At 41.9% G+C, this 18,201-nt stretch overlaps 1 protein-coding gene across 3 annotated transcripts in view; it reads right to left on the reverse strand.

The window, feature by feature from the left end:
- The window catches only part of vac14 (vac14 homolog (S. cerevisiae)), a 468,264-nt gene that overhangs the window by 73,990 nt on the left and 376,073 nt on the right, over positions 1-18,201 (reverse strand). For all 3 annotated transcript variants that reach the window (XM_072279307.1, XM_072279308.1, XM_072279306.1), the window contains one exon: positions 1,768-1,847. In XM_072279307.1, coding sequence (XP_072135408.1) covers positions 1,768-1,847 — 80 coding nt within the window. The remainder of the gene's footprint in view (positions 1-1,767; positions 1,848-18,201) is intronic.

Consider the following 18,201-nt stretch of genomic DNA (forward strand, 5'->3'; position numbering starts at 1 on the left):
TCGGCCAGAAATTTCAACTATTTATTCCCTTCCATAAATGCTGTTTGACCAGCTAAGCTCCTCCAGTATTTTGTATGTGTTTCTAGGGAATACAATCTAAGAAGTCAGGTGTATACAGAATGTATATAAAAATATTTGTCTCAGCAATAGAAACCATGAGGCTATTGGCTAGTTGTACCAGTTCATCTGGTTCATCTATGATCTTCAGAGAAGAAAATCTGCTGTCCTTACCCCATATGACTGACATATAACTCCAGATCCACCAATGAAGTCGACTCTTCATTGCCTGCTCAATTTAGGATTTTCAGTAAATGCTGACGTTGCTGGTTGTGTCCACATTTTGTAAGGGACAACACCTATCATTCCAAGTGCCTCTCCTATGTCCAGAAAAGCAGTTCTCGCACTGGTTTTATGTGCCCAGACGAGGAGGAGGGATGGGGAAGGGGGAAGGGGGAAGAAAGAGGAGGGATGGGGGGTAGAGACACAAAAAACGTGGCAGCACCTTTATTTTCTTAGAGGTTTGTGAAGATTCAGCATGTCTTGTCAAACTGACAAACTTCTATAGATTTGCGGTGGAGAATATATTGACTGGTTACATCATAACCTGGTATGGAAACACAAAAGCCCTTGAACAGAAAATCCTACAAAAAGTACAGCCCAGTCCATCATGAGTAAAGTCCATTGAGCACATCTACATGGAATGCTGTCACATGAAAGCAACATCTGTCATCAAGGGCCCCCATCATCCAGCCCATGTTCTGTTCTCACTGTTGTCATCAGGAAGGAAGTACAAGAGCTTCAGGACCCACACCATCGTGTTCAGGAACACTGAACATTCCTCAACCATCAGGCTCTTGAACCAGAGGGGGTAACTTCACTTGCCCCATCACTGAACTGCTGCCACAACCTATGGGCTCACTTTTAATGATTCCTCATGTCATATTCTCAATATTTATTATTTATTTATTGATTCTTTCTTTTTGCATTTGTATATTTTATTGTCTTTTGTATACTGGTTGTCATCCTGTTGGGTGCAATCTTTCATTGATTCTATTGTGTTTCTTCTATTTATTGTGAATGCCCACAAGGGAATCAATCTCAGAGTTGTATATGGTGGCATATATGTACTTTGCTAATAAGAGTTAAGAGCTTTTATTTCTCTGAAAGTATGAATCAGGATAGCATCTGATTCCTTCGGGGCTTAATTATTATTGCAAGAGGTTTAGTGGCTATTTTTATTCTTTCGGCAGCTTGCTCTTTGACGTGAATTGTAATTGGAGGGACAGGTTCTTCTTCATTGCGGCAGTTTGCTCCACTTTTGATGCTGCCAATGGCATCTCACAGCTGAGAATGGTCTTCCTGACTCTCAGCAGAGGGCCTTTTCATCTTCAAGTGCAAGATATAGGAGGGGGACATTTACCAGTGCAGAAGCATCCTTGGTTTATTTTGCATTTTTTGGGATAGCTCTACATCCCAGGGCAAATACATGGTGTCAACAGATTCCAGGCTGCTTGAATCAACAGACCCGGAGGGGCCTAGGAAGAAGTTTTCACCAGAAACACTGAGGAGGGTTTCAGTCTGAAAGTTACCCCTGCCCTGCAGAGTTAAGAGCTTATAGGCTCCTTCCAAATTTGATGTGTGCTCAGATTTTTGCATCTGCTATCGCGTGCTTCTTACTTCTGCCCCATTTCCTGAGGGAACATTGCTTCCGCATCTTGAACTCTCACGCTGTTTCTGGAAGCACTGAGTGCTGCCTTATGTACTCACATGTGAAAATTGGACACTCGATCAACTGCACCAGCTTGTCCACTTCGGTCAGGAAATCTATCGTCACTTCTAAATCCCCACTGTAGTAATAGTTAAGGCGAACATGAGCCAGAAATTAATGCAACAGCAGCAAGTTAAAATAGCAATGATTTATGAAACTGAACATTATATAATGTATACTTATACGGACACTTGTGATTTTGTGGTAAATCATAAACATGAGAAAGTCTGCAGATGCTGGAAATCCAAAGCTACACACACAAATTACTGGAGGAACTCAGCAGGGCAGGCAGCATATATGGAAATGAATAGATAGATAGTCGATGTTTTGGGCCAAGACCTTTCTGGCTTTTTATTTTGGCATCTACTCCCTTCCTTCTCAGTCACGAAGAAGGTCTTGGGCCGAAATGTCAACTATCTATTCACTTTCATTGATGCTGCCTGACGTGCTGAGTTCCTCCGGTGTGTCGTGTGCTTTGATATGGTACATGGAGCAGCATTGCGGTTAATGTAACACTGTTACAATGCAGGATCACCATTCAGGGTTCAATTCCCACCACTGCCTGTAAGGAGTTTTAAGTTCTCAACGTGATTGCGTGGGTTTCCTCTGGGTGCTTTGGTTTCCTCCCACATTCCAAAGTTGTATGGGTTGGAGTTAGTGAATTGTAGGCGTATTATGTTGGCGCCGGAAGTGTGGCAATACTTGCGATCTGCCCAGTCAGGGGTAGCATAGAAACGTCAGCCATGGGTTTGCACTTGCAGTGGGAATTGAACCTAAATAAAACGGACCTTGGTGATTATGAGGACAGCGTAAAACAGGCTGATATGCTTGAACATGTCAACATTAAGAAAAAGAACATGCTGGAACTTTTGAAAAATATTAGGATAGTTACGTTCTGAGGCCAGACAGGATATACCCCAGGTTACTAAGGACAGAAAGGGAAGAAATTCTGGCGATGATCTTTGTATCCACTGACCACAGTAGTACCAGTTGACTAAGGAGGGTGGCAAGTGTGACTCCTTTGCTCAAGAAAGGGAGCAGGGATAACCTAGGGAATTATAGACCAGTGAGTCTTACCTCAGTGGTGGGCAAATTATTGAAGAAGATTCTTAGATACAGGATTTATGAGCATTTGGAGAAGCATAGTCTGATTAGAGGTAGTCAGCATGGCTTTGTGAGGGACAGGTCATGCCTCAGGACCAGACAGAATTCTCTGAGGACGTGACAAAGCAAACTGATGAAGGTAGAACAATGAATGTGATGTCCATGGATTTTAATAAGGCATTTGAAAGGGTTGCCTATGGTAGGTTCATTCAGAAAGTCAGGAGGTATGGGATCTAGGAAAACTTGTCTGTGCATATTTAAAATTGGCTTGCCCTTTAAAGGCAGAGGGTGGTACACAGGAAGTATTCTGCTTGGAGGTCAGTGACCAGTGGTGCTTCATGGGGATCTACACTGGGATCCCTCATCTTGGTAAATTTTTATAAGTGACTTAGATAAGGAGGTGGAAGGGTGGGTCAGCAAGTTTGTGGATGACACAAAGGTTGGTGGAGGTGTGGATTGTGTGGAGGGTTATTGTAAATTTCAACAGGACATTGACAGGATGCTGAGATGGGCTGAGAAGTGGCAGATGGAGTTCAACTCAGAAAAGTGTGAAGTGATTCACTTTGGAAGGTCAAAATAGAAGGCAGAATACAGGATTAATAGCAGGATTCCTGGCAGTGTGGAGGAACAGAGGGATATTGGGGTCCATATCCATAGATCGCTAAACTTTGCCATACAAGTTGATAGGGTTGTTAAAAAGGCATATGTTGCAAACACGAGAATTCTTTGAGGATGCAAACACATGAAGGGTTTTGGCATGAAATGTCAACTGTTTACTCTTTTTCATAGATGCTGCCTGACCTGCTGAGTTCTTCTAGCAGTTTATGTGTGTTGTTATATGGCATGTTGGCCTTCATTATTTGGGTGATTGACTTCAAGAGTTGCTCAGTAATGGCGCAGCTCTACAAAACCCTGGTTGGACAACACTTGGAATATTGTGATCAGTTCTGGTCACCTCATTATATGAAAGATATGGAAGCCTTAGAGAAAGTGCGGAGGACATTTACCAGAATGCTGCTTGGACTGGTGGACATATCATAAGTTAAGCAAACTAGGGCTTTTTCTCTTTGGACTGAAGGAGGGTGAGAGGTGACTTGAAAGAGGTGAACAAGAAGATAAAAGGCATAGATTAAGAGAATAGTCAGACTTTCTCCCAGGGTGGAAATGGCTAATACAAGGACTATAATTTAATGTGATTGGAGGAAATTATAGGGTGGAGGAAATGTCAGAGGCAAGTTCTTTACACAGAGAGTGGTGGATGCATGGAACACCCTGTCAAGGATGGTGGTAGAGGCAGATACGTTAAGGATATTTAAGAAAATCTTAGATAGGCACATGGATGATAGAAAAATAGAGGGCTGTGTAGGAGAGAAGGGTTAGGTTAATCTTGAAAGGTCAACACAACATTGTTAGTCGATGGACCTGTACTGTGCAGCTGTGTTCTATATTCTATGTTCTAAAATGGGTGGCCTGGTATAGTGTCAATGTCACAATGTCACAATCCAAAGTTGCATGTTCCAGTTCCAAACCTGGTATCACAATTCCCATTCTGTGCTCAGTGGAACTTCCCCTAGCTTTGTTACCTCTAGTTCAAACAGATGGCTGATATAATCAATGTTCTGCAAGCAAGCCATTCCAGGTTTTACAAGATTGATGAATCCGATAACAAGACACCTTCTAAAGGAAAGAACCACTCATATCCTGAGCAAGTAGCTCCAGAATACAATAAATTGAACTCTTAATGATCTTGCACCTTATTGTTTACCTGCACTGTACTTTCTCCTTAGCTGTTACACTTTGTTCTGCATTGGTACTATTTTACCTTATTCTACCTCAATGCATCATATAAATCATCTGATCTGTAGCCACAGTATGCAAGGCAAGCACTTCATTAATCTTGGTACATTTGACAACAATATACCAACCAATGCAGTGGAAATGGTATTTAAAGTCATATTTACAGCATAGAAACAGGTCCCTTGGCTCACTAAGTCAATGCTGGTCAGCAACGACTGTCTTATCTACTTCTTTTGGATGTTCTCAAAGATTGAATAGTGAGATCCTACACCTGGGCTTCTGTACCTCCCTCTGCAACCAGATTCTCGACTTCCTAACCAGAAGATCATAATCTGTGCGGATTGGAAATAACATCTCCACCTCGATGACATTGGCATACCACAGGGATGTGCTTAGCCCACTGCTCTACTCTCTCTACACTCATGACTGTGTGGCTAGGCATCTATAAATTTGCTGATGATGCAGCTATTGTCGGCAGAGTTTCAGATGGTGACGAAAGGGCGTACAGGAGCGAGATACACTAATTAGTGGAGTGGTGTCACAGCAACAACCTTACACCCAATGTCAGCAAGCCCAACGATCTGATTGTGGACTACAGAAAGAGTAAGATAAGGAACACAAACCAATCCTCATGGGGGATCAGAGTGAGCAATTTCAAGTTCCTGGGTGTCGATATCTGTGAAGACCTAACCTGAACACAACATATTGATACAGCTAAAGAGAAGGCAAGACAGCGGCAATATTTCATTAGGCATTTGAGGAGATCTGGTTTGCCAACTAAAACACTCAAAAACTTCTACAAATACACCTTGGAGAGCATTCTGACTGGTTGCATCACCGTCTGGTCTTGGGGAGGGGGCTACGGCACAAGATCGAAGTAAGTTACAGAAACTTATAAGATGAGTCAGCTCCATCACGGCTACCAGCCTCCGTAGTACCCAAGACATCTTCAAAGAGTGGTGTCTTAGGAAGATGATGTCCGTCATTAAGGATCCCCACCACTCAGGACATCCCCTCTTCACACTGTTACTGTTGGGAAGGAATTACAGAAGCCTGAAGGCACACACTCAGCGATTCAGGAACAGCTTCTTACCCTCTGCCATTCCACTTCTACATGGACATTGAACCCATGAACACTAACTCACTTTTTTATTTGTTTTATTGCACTACTTATTTAAACTTAATTACAATAGACATAAATAAACTTAATGAATCAGTCTCCCCTGCCGCTCCATGATTTATCATGTATTTCATTGTACTGTGCCATAAAGTTAACAAATTTCATGACTTAGAAACCATAGAAACTACAGCACAGAAACAGGCCTTCTGGCCCTTCTTGGCTGTGCTGAACCATTTTCTGCCTAGTCCCATTGACCTGCACACGGACCATATTCCTCCATACACCTCTCATCCACGTATCTGTCCAATTTATTCTTAAATGTTAAAAATGAACCCGCATTTACCACCTCGTCTGGCAGCTCATTCCATACTCCCACCACTCTCTGTGTGAAGAAGCCTCCCCTAATGTTCCCTTTAAACTTTTCCTCCCTCACCCTAAACCCATGTCCCCTGGTTTTTTTCTCTCCTTGCCTCAGTGGAAAAAGCCTGCTTGCATTCACTCTATCTATACCCATCATAATTTTATATACCTCTATCAAATCTCCCCTCATTCTTCTACGCTCCAGGGAATAGAGTCCTAACCTATTAACCTTTCTCTGTAACTGAGTTTCTCAAGTCCCGGCACATCCTTGTAAACCTTCTCTGCACTCTTTCAACCTTATTTATATCCTTCCTGTAATTTGGTGACCAAAACTGAACACGATACTCCAGATTCGGCCTCACCAATGCCTTATACAACCTCATCATAACATTCCAGCTCTTATACTCAATACTTTGATTAATAAAGGCCAATATATCAAAAGCTCTCTTTACGACCCTATCTACCTGTGACTTATGCCGGTGATATTAAACCCGATTCTGATTAACAATTCTTGAAGCATGTCATTTCCAGCTTATGACAGGGTACTGTTCCTGTGAACAGTTCGCAAGCTGGAATGGCATTCACAAACTGAGTTTGCACATGCCTGCAGACCCACAGCAGCTGGCAAATCTACCCCATCCATCCAGCTGGTTTCTGAAATACTTCTTGCACATATGGGTTGTGCATAGGTCACGCATTTGAGGGACTTGTAGCAAAGAGTCTTGCTGTCAAGTCAATGGATCAACTAATCAAAATTTATTTGGCATATACATTTACGTGCACTATGAAATTGCTTGGTGTCTGAGTGCTAAATGCAACAAAAATAACAACATTCAACAATTATAAAGAGTTATATAAAAATAAAGTTAGAGGTTTAAGTACGGATATGGAATAAAATATGCATAAATACCAGCATGTATTTATAATGTAAGCAGCATTATAATAAGTGGTTTAAAGTGCTTAAGGTGCAGTGTAGTGACTGATGTAATAGATGGAGGGGATGTGGGGGAGTGAGAGAGATTACTGGGATGGTTGATCAGATGAACTCCCAGGGGAAGAATGGGTTAAATCAAGTCAGATCAGGAACGTCTCAGTTTGATCAGTGGTCTCACATGACAATGGAATTAAAATGAGCCAGTTTACCCTCTTTTAATCTCCCCTGGTGAGAAATATAAACATCAGGACACAGGATCATGATGGAATCAGGCTGTTGGTTGATCACTCAACAACAAGAGGTATGTGCAAGTTTGTGCCTACAATCATGTCAACCTAATCCAGGTATTTCAAGCACCAAATTCAATGGAAAATATTGCTTATGATATTAACAGACTGTGACAAAACATATTTTGAGATCTGCAAAATACTTTACCCCACATCTATTCCAGTCTAAACTTTCAAAGGCAAAATAATCCTGAATATTTTCATTTATAAGTTTCAGAATTGCACATTAGGAATTAACATTAGTCACAGTTCACTGCCCATCATCCTTCTTTAATACATTCTACTGAATCCGCTGACAAGTCAGTGGATGTGCAGACGAACGTCACAATTGTCTGCTCATTACTAACAATCACATGGGTCTCTACTGAAATGCTGAAGGCTGAATTGTATAAAAGGGAACCAGCTCATTAAAGCAGAAAGATGTCCACATCCACTGGAAGTTCCAGCATTTTATTGAACATTAGATTACGCATAGCCTACGTTGGTAGTTCTATGTCCTAAGCAATCCTTTCACTTCACAGTGACTTTTAAAATCTCATGTTTAATCCGATAGGCTGAGTTTTATTTCCTAAACTGCTCCATTTGCTGAGTTTCTCTTTTCACCTTCCCTTCCTCTCATCCTTTGACTACAAATTCTTCCTAGTTGAACTCTTAAGAGCTTGGATGAATTCCTTCTGCTGAAAGTATGTACCGGTACATAGTTTCTACAGTAACTGATGAGGCCCATGTGAAGCCTTCAGATTTTGCCACTGGTAAGGCAGGGAAGTAGGGTGTCTGACAGTGATCAGGTATGTGGGGAGAGGGTAGTTTGTGAGGTTGAAGCCTCTTCCACCATTTCCACACTGGGATTGTGTGGTACATGGACTAAAGAATTTAACACTGACTTCAGGAAGAGGCAGTTGAGGGAATATACACCAGTCCTCATTGAGGGGTCAGCAGTGGAAAGGGTAAGCAGTTTCACATTCCTTGGTGTTTGACCTGAAGATCTAGCCTGGTCCCAACATAGTGATGTAATGATGAAGAGGGCACGACAACAGCTATATTTCAATAGGAGTTTGAGGAGATTTGCTATGCCACCAAAGACCAGCAAATTTCTAAGATGTACCGTGGAGACCAATCTAACTGGTTGCATCCACCGTCTGGTATGGAGGGGCTAATACACAGGATTGGAAAAAGCTGCAGAGGGTTGTAATTGCAGACAGCTCCATCATAGGCACTAGCCTCCCCAGCATCAGGCACAGTTTCAAAAGGCCCTTAAAAAGGCAGAGTTCATCATTAAGGACTCACACCACCCAGGACATGCCCTCTTCTCAATCCTACAATCAGGAAGGAGGTACAGGAGCCCAAGGACATACACTCAAACGTTTTAAGAACAGCTTCTTCCTATCAGCAATTAGATTTCTGCACAGTCCATGAACCCAACCTCACTATTTTTGCTCTTTTTTGCACTACTTATTTTACATATACAGTGGATTCCAGTTAATTGGGCCATTAGTGAGTCCAGGCAGCTGCTTATTTGGGACTGCTTTTAAAGAATAAAAACAAATCCAGAAAATGGCTGGGATTCCCTTGGTTTATTTGGGATGCTCTGCCGCATAATGGTGCAGTAGACTGTTGCTGAACAGGTTCTAACTCGCATTATTTGCACACACTTGTGTGGCTGTTAGATGCTACACCATGCTTAGAGCTAACCGTTTTTAAATAGCATTAGTTTGTATGTTTGTGCTCAAAGAACAGTGATTTTTGTCACTGATAGTTGGCAAGAAATAAGTAATTAGACAGTTCTGAACTGTTTTACTCACCGTGGTTTCAAGCATTCAGGGTTGGAGATGCCAGAAAAGGCTGAGAGTGAAAATAGAACAATTTCACTACTTCAACAAGTTAGGAACTATGAAGAATTTGAAGGTATCAATAATCATCTTGAATGTTACAATGAAAATGAAGATTTGGGGGATGCAATCATTGACAGCATTGTATGAAGACAATCCATTAACTACACTACAGCACTAGGACTTTGTTCCTTGAGTACATAGAACATAGAACAGTACAGCACATTACAGGCCCTTCGGCCCACAATGTTGTGCCGACCCTCAAACCCTGCCTCCCATATAACCCCCCCACCTTAAATTCCTCCAGATACCTGTCTAGTAGTCTCATAAACTTCACTAGTGTATCTGCCTCCACCACTGACTCAGGCAGTGCATTCCACGCACCAACCACTCTCTGAGTAAAAAACCTTCCTCTAGTATCCCCCTTGAACTTCCCACCCCTTACCTTAAAGCCATGTCCTCTTGTATTAAGCAGTGGTGCCCTGGGGAAGAGGCGCTGGCTATCCACTCTGTCTATTCCTCTTATTATCTTGTACACCTCTATCATGTCTCCTCTCATCCTCCTTCTCATCAAAGAGTAAAGCCCTAGTTCCCTTAATCTCTGATCATAATGCATACTCTCTAAACCAGGCAGCATCCTGGTAAATCTCCTCTGTATCCTTTCCAATGCTTCCACATCCTTCCTACAGTGAGGTGACCAGAATTGGACACAGTACTCCAAGTGTGGCCTAACCAGAGTTTTATAGAGCTGCATCATTACATCGCGACTCTTAAACTCTATCCCTCGACTTATGAAAGCAAACAGCCCATAAGCTTTCTTAACTACCCTATCTACCTGTAAGACAACTTTCAGTACACTGGATGAATTCCTCCATCGATAACTATTGGGTGCTAATACAGTTTTATAGTACTGTAGTACTACTGGTAGTGTTCTAATTTGTTCTGTATTTCATTTAAATACATCATTTGTTACTCTGTTTGTCTTTTTTATACCTTCTTAACAATTTCAGTGAAACTTCACCTAATTGATATGAGTTGGCAACAGCACATGATGAACGTCGAGCTCTATAACAACCTACCGATGCTCACCACTAAAATCGAGGCGAGAAGACTGCAACTACTAGGGCACTGTCTACGCCACCCCGAGCTACCTGCCAGCCTAGTCATCACATGGGAGCCCAAGCACGGGAGGATGCACCCTGGGCGCTCTCCCAAGACTATGGTCGATAAGCTCCTAGAAGACAGCAGCGCGGCTAATGTAGATGAACTGAACACACTGATGAGGGAGAGGGAGAGGTGGAGAGTCCATCATCGTGCCTGACACCGGCCCCCTAGGCCTGAGTCGACGTAGTAGTAGTAGTTGTCTCCTAATTGGGGCAGCTGCTTATTTGGGCCAAAAAAATCTGATCCCAATAAGTCTCAATTAACCAGAATCCATGGTATACATTTCTTATTGTATACCTCACGTTTTGCTCTCTTTACTTACTTATTACACAGATTTATTTCATATATATATATATATATATATATATATATATATATATATTTCTTATTGTAACTATAGTATTTTTTATGTATTGCACTGTACTTATGCTGCAAAACAACAAATTTCATGACATCTGTCAGTGATTATAAACCTGCTTCTGATTTTGATGCCTGGCAGATCATGAATTCTTAGACTGAGAATACATTTTGGCAAGGAGTCTTGGAAGAGTTTTCCTGCTTTTCACGAATCTTTAATATGCACCCAAATGAGGTACAAAGGCCACGGCTCCTTCAGCACTGAATGAGAATCAGGCTTGTAATCACAAAAGTACAGTAAGTTGTGAAATATGATGTTTTGTAGCAGCAGTAAAGTGCAATATATAAAACTGACAATAAATTGTAAAAAAAAAGTGCAGAAAAGGAAGGGCAATGTAGTGCTCATTCATGGACCATTCAGAAATATGATGACAGAAGGGAAGAAGCTGAGCCTAAAATATTGAGGCTCCTGTACCTCCTTCCTGATAGCAGTAATAAGAATTTGGTGAGGGTTACGTTTGGGCAAAATTTAGTGTGACTTGAACCCATAGAATAGTATGTCAGGACTGAGGTAACAGAGACTTACTTCCAGCCTATACCCTAATTTAACTGCTAAGAGGAGCACCCATTTCACCACTTCTGCTCCAGGTCCAGCCCTTCTCCTCTCTCAGCACACTATCAGTTTTTGCTTCCTCCTCGTCAAAAAGGTCCAGGCGTACTTGGCACTTAGCTTCTGTGTGCTACAGACAGACCAAATGCTATGAACATCTGCACCTGTACATACAAATGAGCCCTTATAAAATTATTACATTCAAAAGTCTGACATAGATATATGCATTCATTGTAAAGCACAACAGAGCTAGCTTCCTCTCTCTTTCTCCACTTTTAGAGTCGTAGGACTTCTGAGTACATAAACATGCCTTTCAACACTTCTGGTTCATGCTGAACTATTACTATGCTTAGTCCTATCGACCTGCACCTGGACCATAGCCCTCCCATCCATGTCCCTATCCAAATTTCCCCTAATTGCTGAAATTGAACCCACAGCCACATATCTTTAGTAACTGATCAGTTTTATGCACTTTTGATGCCATTCATTACTGTAGTGCTGAAGTATGGTTACTAAATCAGGTGATTTTTTTGCGCACTTTCTGATTTAGGCCTGTGGAAATGGAAACGTTCATTAGGGTTAGGGTTAAGGTTGCCTGTATATCGAAGCGGAAAGCAGTAATGCTGAAATGGCATATTTGTTAAGACCTAAGAAAGGGAAAATCAAAACAGTGAGGAGAGTCAAGTGTAGAACTGAATCTCCCAGCCAAAGCCTGAGTTTTTACTTCTGTGTACTCTATGACACCAGCACTGTACTTTTACATCAAGCTAATTTGTGAATCACATATCCAATTCTGAGGCAGAGCACATCAGTCAAACTGAAGCATGTTGCAAGAAGGCTCAGTTTAAAAATAGCATCAAGCTGCGTCATAGTCAAACAAATTCCATTTACTCCACCCTCTCCAGAAGATGATTTAGTTCTGCTGTGAAAGATTGCTCTAAATATAATTCACAATTTATAGCACACAATGTTTTGGGTGGAACAATTCATTTCATAAGGAATACTAGGATTCATGAGTGTTGGGATAGCTGAAGAATAATCCCTACAGCCCATATAGAATCAATGAAGGCACCTATAGTGTATATAGAGGTGGTGAGGGAACTAGAACCAAAGGCCAACTAGGTGTGGAATCAATATCCACTATTAAAACTCTAATCTACAGGCAATTGTAACAAATATTAACCATAGAGCATGGCAAAAGGCCATTCAGGCTGCCATATCCACGTCAACCAGTGGCAACACACCAATTGGCTGAACTTGGCCTGTAGTCTACGCCCAGGTGATTCAAGTGCTGATGCAGACAATGCTGTCAGTGACTGCTTCCACCACTTTTTCTGGCAGTCTGCTCCAGGTACCCACCTCTGTCTGGGTGAAAATGGTCCTCCCCAGATACCCTCTAAATACCATCTATAAATTTGCTGATGATACAACTATTGTTGGTAGAATCTCAGGTGGTGACGAGAGAGTGTACAGGAGTGAGGTATGCCAACTAGTGGAGTGGAGTCGCAGCAACAACCTGGCACTCAACGCCAGTAAGATGAAAGAGCTGATTGTGGACATCCGGAAGGATAAGATGAAGGAACACATATCAATCCTCACAGAAGGGTCAGAAGTGGAGAGAGTGAGCAGTTTCAAGTTCCTGGGTGTCAAGATCTCTGAGGATCTAACCTGGTCCCAACATATTGATGCAGTTATAAAGAAGGCAAGACAGTGACTATACCTCATTAGGAGTTTGAAGAGATTTGGTACGTCAACAAATCCACTGAAAAACTTCTATAGATGTTCCGTAGAGAACATTCTGACAGGCTACATCACTGTCTGGTATGGAGGGCGGGGGGGGGGGGGGTAGTGGTGGGGGGCTACTGCATAGAAATGGCAGAAGCTGCAGAAGGTTGTAAATGTAGTCGGCTCCATTTTGGGTACTAGCCTACAAAGTACCAAGGACATCTTCAGGGAGCGGTGTCTCAGAAAGGCAGCATCCATGATTAAGGACCTCCAGCACCCAGGGCATGCCCTTTTCTCACTGTTACCATCAAGTAAAAGGTACAGAAGCCTGAAGGCACACACTCGGCAATTCAGGAACAGCTTCTTCCGCTGTGCCATCCCATTCTTAAATGGACATTGAATCCTAGGACACTACCTCACTTTTTAAAATATACAGTATTTCTGTTTTTTGCACGATTGATTTACTTGTTTATTTATTATTATTATTTTATTTTACTTTACTTATTATTATTTGTTTTTTCTCTTCTAGATTATATATTGCATTGAACTGCTACTGCTAAGTTAACGGATTTCACAACACATGCCAGTGCTAATAAACCTGATTTGTGATTCTAAATTTCTTACCTCTTACTCTCAATCTATGTCCTCTTGTCTGCCTTGAAAATATGGGGAAAGGTTCCCTCAGTCTACCTTATCTATACCCCTCATAATTTTACACATATAACTCAGTCATATCCCCTCTTAACTTCCTCCTCTCGAGGGCAAGTATGAGAAGTGTTTGATGGTTTTGGGTCCATCCTTGTTGGAGTTTAGAAGAATGGGAAGGGGTGGAATCTCATTGAAACCGATCACATATTGAAAGACCTAGATCGATGACACATCCAGAGGATGTTTCCTATAATGAGGGAGTCCAGGGAGCACAGCTTCAGAATAGAAGGGCATCTCTTTAGAAAAAAAACATGAGGAGTAATTTCTTTAGCTAGTGGTAAATCTGTGGAATTTATTACCACAGACAGCTGTGAAGGCCAAGTCACTGGGTATACTTAAAGTGGAGGTTGACAGGTTCTTGATGAGTAAGGGTGTCAAAAGTTATGGGAAGCAGCAAGAAGAGTGGGGTTGAGAGGGATAATACTCAGCAGTTGTCCCACAATGAAACATCTTGATAGATCTCACAAAAGTTGTCTACTGTTCAAGTGCAATGTCCAAGAAAACTTTCTGCTGCATAGCAACAAATTTTTGACCGCCTAACTCATTCCAATCACTTTGATGGTTCAAGTCTTGCATACTAGGCCACCAACTGAGCTGGAAGCACAATTTATAAACCCCCACTCTGCTGCTCAGCTCCTCACCACAAGATCAGGCATTTTCTAATCCTCTTCAATTCTTATTGTGTTTCACCCCAGACTCCGGCCCATGTTACTTGTCCTGTGTTAAACTGCAGTGACCTAAGAACTCTAATGCCAGCAGATTGCCCTGTACAAAATCTTACTGACCCAGAGCCTCTGGTGCCTGTAATGTGGCTTGCACAAAATCTCACTGACCCAGAACTCTTGCCCTTGTCATAAGTTCCCTCCGCACAATGTGAAAATCCTAACACTCAGTAACTGTTCCAAGGTCCTGTCACACCTTCACACTTCAGTGAGAAATCAGCAACAGGATTGGCAGTGAGGAATCTTCATAGATAAATGGCAGCGTGACAGTTGGGTGACTAAATTGCTGACTATAATGCACCACTAATCAGAGGCCTGGCTAAATCGCACCAAAGCAACAGAAGGATTTTAATTTGGTTAATGAAATAAACAGTGAAATCCGATTCTGAAGGCTTCAGAACACACTCCACAATAAATTTTGCAGGAATTGATTCCACAACTTACAGACTCACTTTCAGGGACCCTCCAACTTGTGTTCTCAGTATTATTTATGAACTTTTCTTTATTATTTGCACAAATTCGCTTCTACTACACAGTCAGTCTTTATGTATTGTTTTTCATGAATACTATATTATTTCATTATTTTCATCTAAACACCTTCAAGAAAAAGAATTTCAAGGTAGTATATGGTGATATATTGATTCATAGAGCATTACAGCACAGAAACAGACCCCTTGGCCCATCTAGTCCATGCTGAACCATTAATCTATCTCATCCCATTGACCTGCACCCAGACCACAGTCCTCTGTACCCCTTCCACCCATGTATCTATCCAAATTTCTCTTAAATGTTGAAATTGATCCTGCATCCACCACTTGCGAGCTGGTAGCTCGTTCCACACTCTCAACACCCTCTGGTGAAAAAGTTTCCCCTTATGCATTTCACTTTTTACCCTTAACCCATGACCTCCAGTTGTAGTCTCACCCAACCTCAGTGAAAAAGCCTGCTTGCTTTACCCTATATATACTTCTCATAATTTTGCATAACTATATAATCTCTCCTCAAATCTTCTACATTCTAGAGAATAAAGTCTTAATCTATTCAACCTTTTCCTATAATTCAGGTCCTCAAGTCCCAGCAATATCCTTGTAATTTTTCTCTGCACATTTTCAATCTATTGATATCTTTCTTGTAGACAGGTGACCAAAACTGAGCACAATGCTCCAAATTAGGCCTTACCGATGTCCTATACAACTTCAACATAACATCCCATCTCCTGTACTCAATCAACTGATTTATGAAAGCCAATGTGCCAAAAGCTTTTTTATGACCCTGTCAACATATGATGCCACTTTCAAGAAGTGATGGATCTGTTTTTCTAAATCCTTCTGTTCCACCACACTCCGTATAAGACCTACCCTGGTTTGTCCTGCCAATGTGCAATATCTCACACTTGTCTGCATTAAATTCCATCTGCCATTTTTCAGCTCACCTTTCCAGCTGGTCCAGCTTCCGGTGTAAGCTTTGACAGTCTTCCTGGCTGTCCACGACACCACCAATCTTGCTGTCATCTTCAAATTTGCTGATTTTACCACATTATCATCCAGATTGTTGATATAGCTGACAAATAACAACAGACCCAGCTCCAATCCTTGCAGCACTTCACTAGTCACACGCCTCCAGTCAGAGAGGCAACCATCTACTACCACGCTCTGGCTTCTCCCTCAAAGCCTACGTTTAATCCAATTTACTACCTCATCCTGAATTCCAAGTGACTGACTCCTCTTGTCAAAACTCCCATGTAGGACCTTGTCAAATGCCTTACTAAAGTCCATGTAGACAACATTCACTACCTTACCTTCATCAACTATCCTGGTAACTTCCTTGAAAGACTCTATAAGATTGGTTAGACATGAGATGTCACACAGAAAGCCATGTTGACCTAACCCTAATCAATTCCTGTCTATCCAAATACATATATCCAGTCCCTTTGAATACCTTCCAATAATTTTCCTATTACATAGTCATAGTCATACTTTATTGATCCCTTTTAGAGTTCTTAGGTCACTGCAGTTTAACACAGGACAAGTAGAAACTCATTTGTTTCTACCTGTCTATACCTGCTATACACCTCCTTCTTCTTAACCAGGCTTCAATATCTCTCAAAAACCAAGTTTCCCTAAATCTGTCATCCTTACCTTTTATTCTGTCAACAACATACAAACTCTGTACTCTCAAAATTTCACTTTTGAAGACCTCCCACTTACCAAGTACACCTTTGCCAGTAAAAACTCTCCCAAACCACACTTGCCAGATCCTTTCTGATACTATCAAAATTGGTCTTTCTCCAATTTATAATCTTAACCCAAGGACCAAACACATCCTTTTCCATAATTATGGTACGTTGAAATGAATGGCATTATGATCACTAGATGCAAAGTGTTCCTCTATCCAAATTTCTGTCACCTCCCATTTCTTATTCCCTAATAGGAGGTCAAGTGTTGCATTCTCTCTACCTGGGACTTCTATGTAGTGACTAAGGAAACTTCCCTGAATGCATTTGACAAACCCTTTCTCATCTAGCCCTTTTACAGTATGGGAGTCCCAGTCAATATGTGGGAAGTTATAATCACCTACTATCACCACAGTATGTTTCTTGTACCGTCTGTGACATCTCTAAAAATTTGCTTCTCTAAATCCCACAGATTGTTGGATTGGTCTGTGATATAATCCCATTAAAGTGGTCGTACATTTTTTTATTTCTCAGTTCTACCCATAAAGCCTCCCCAGACAAGCTCGCCAGTCTGTTCTGACTGAGCACTGCCGTGACATGTTCCCTGACTAGTAAAGTCACACCTTCTTCTTCAATCATCTCCAGCTCTATAACGTCTAAAACAACGGGATCCCGGAACGTTGAGCTGCCAGTCCTGCTCCTCCTGCAACCAAGTCTCACTAATGGCTGCTACGTTACAATACCATCTGCTGACCCATGCCCTAAGCTCATCAGCTTTTCCTAGAATACTCGGTGTATTGAAACATAAGCAGCTCGGAAGATTAGATCGACCATGCTCATTCTTTTGATTCCTACCTTTGTATGTAGTGTTAACTTCAGCTTTCTCCACGACCACTCCATTATCTGTTCTGGCACTCTGGTTCCCAACCCCTGAAAGTCTAGCTTAGCCCCTGCCACGTCCCAAACCCCACACAGTGCAGATTTAGCAAACCTTCTCACTAGGATATTTGTCCCCCTTCAGTTCAGGTACAACTGTCCCTCCTGTACGGGTCCCACCTCCCCTGGAAGAGAGCCCAATAATCCGAAGCCCTCCCTCCTATACTAACACTTTAGCCACATGTTAGACTGTATGATCTTCCTACTTCTGGCCTCACCAGCAATTGGCATGGTAGCAATCCGGACAGCCCTGGATGTTCTATTCTTTAACTTGGCACTTAACTCTCTGAACTCACTTTACAGGACCTCCTCATTTCTCTTACCCATGTCATTGGTCCTGGTGTGGACCATGACCTTTGACTGTTCACCCTTCCACTTAAGAATGCTGTGGATTCAATCAGATTTGTCCCTAACCCTGGCACCCAGGAGACAACATACTATCCAGGAATCACATTCTTGTCCATAGAACCTCCTTCTGAGTCCTAAACATTGAATCCCCTATCACTACAGGTTGCCTCTTCTCCCTACTTCCCTTATGAATCTCGGAGCCAGAGACCTGACTGCTGTGACTTTTCTCTGCTAGGTCAACAGTATCCAAAGTGGTATA

This window comes from Mobula birostris, chromosome 15 (assembly GCF_030028105.1).
Source record: "Mobula birostris isolate sMobBir1 chromosome 15, sMobBir1.hap1, whole genome shotgun sequence".
Classification (NCBI taxonomy): Eukaryota; Metazoa; Chordata; class Chondrichthyes; order Myliobatiformes; family Myliobatidae; genus Mobula; species Mobula birostris.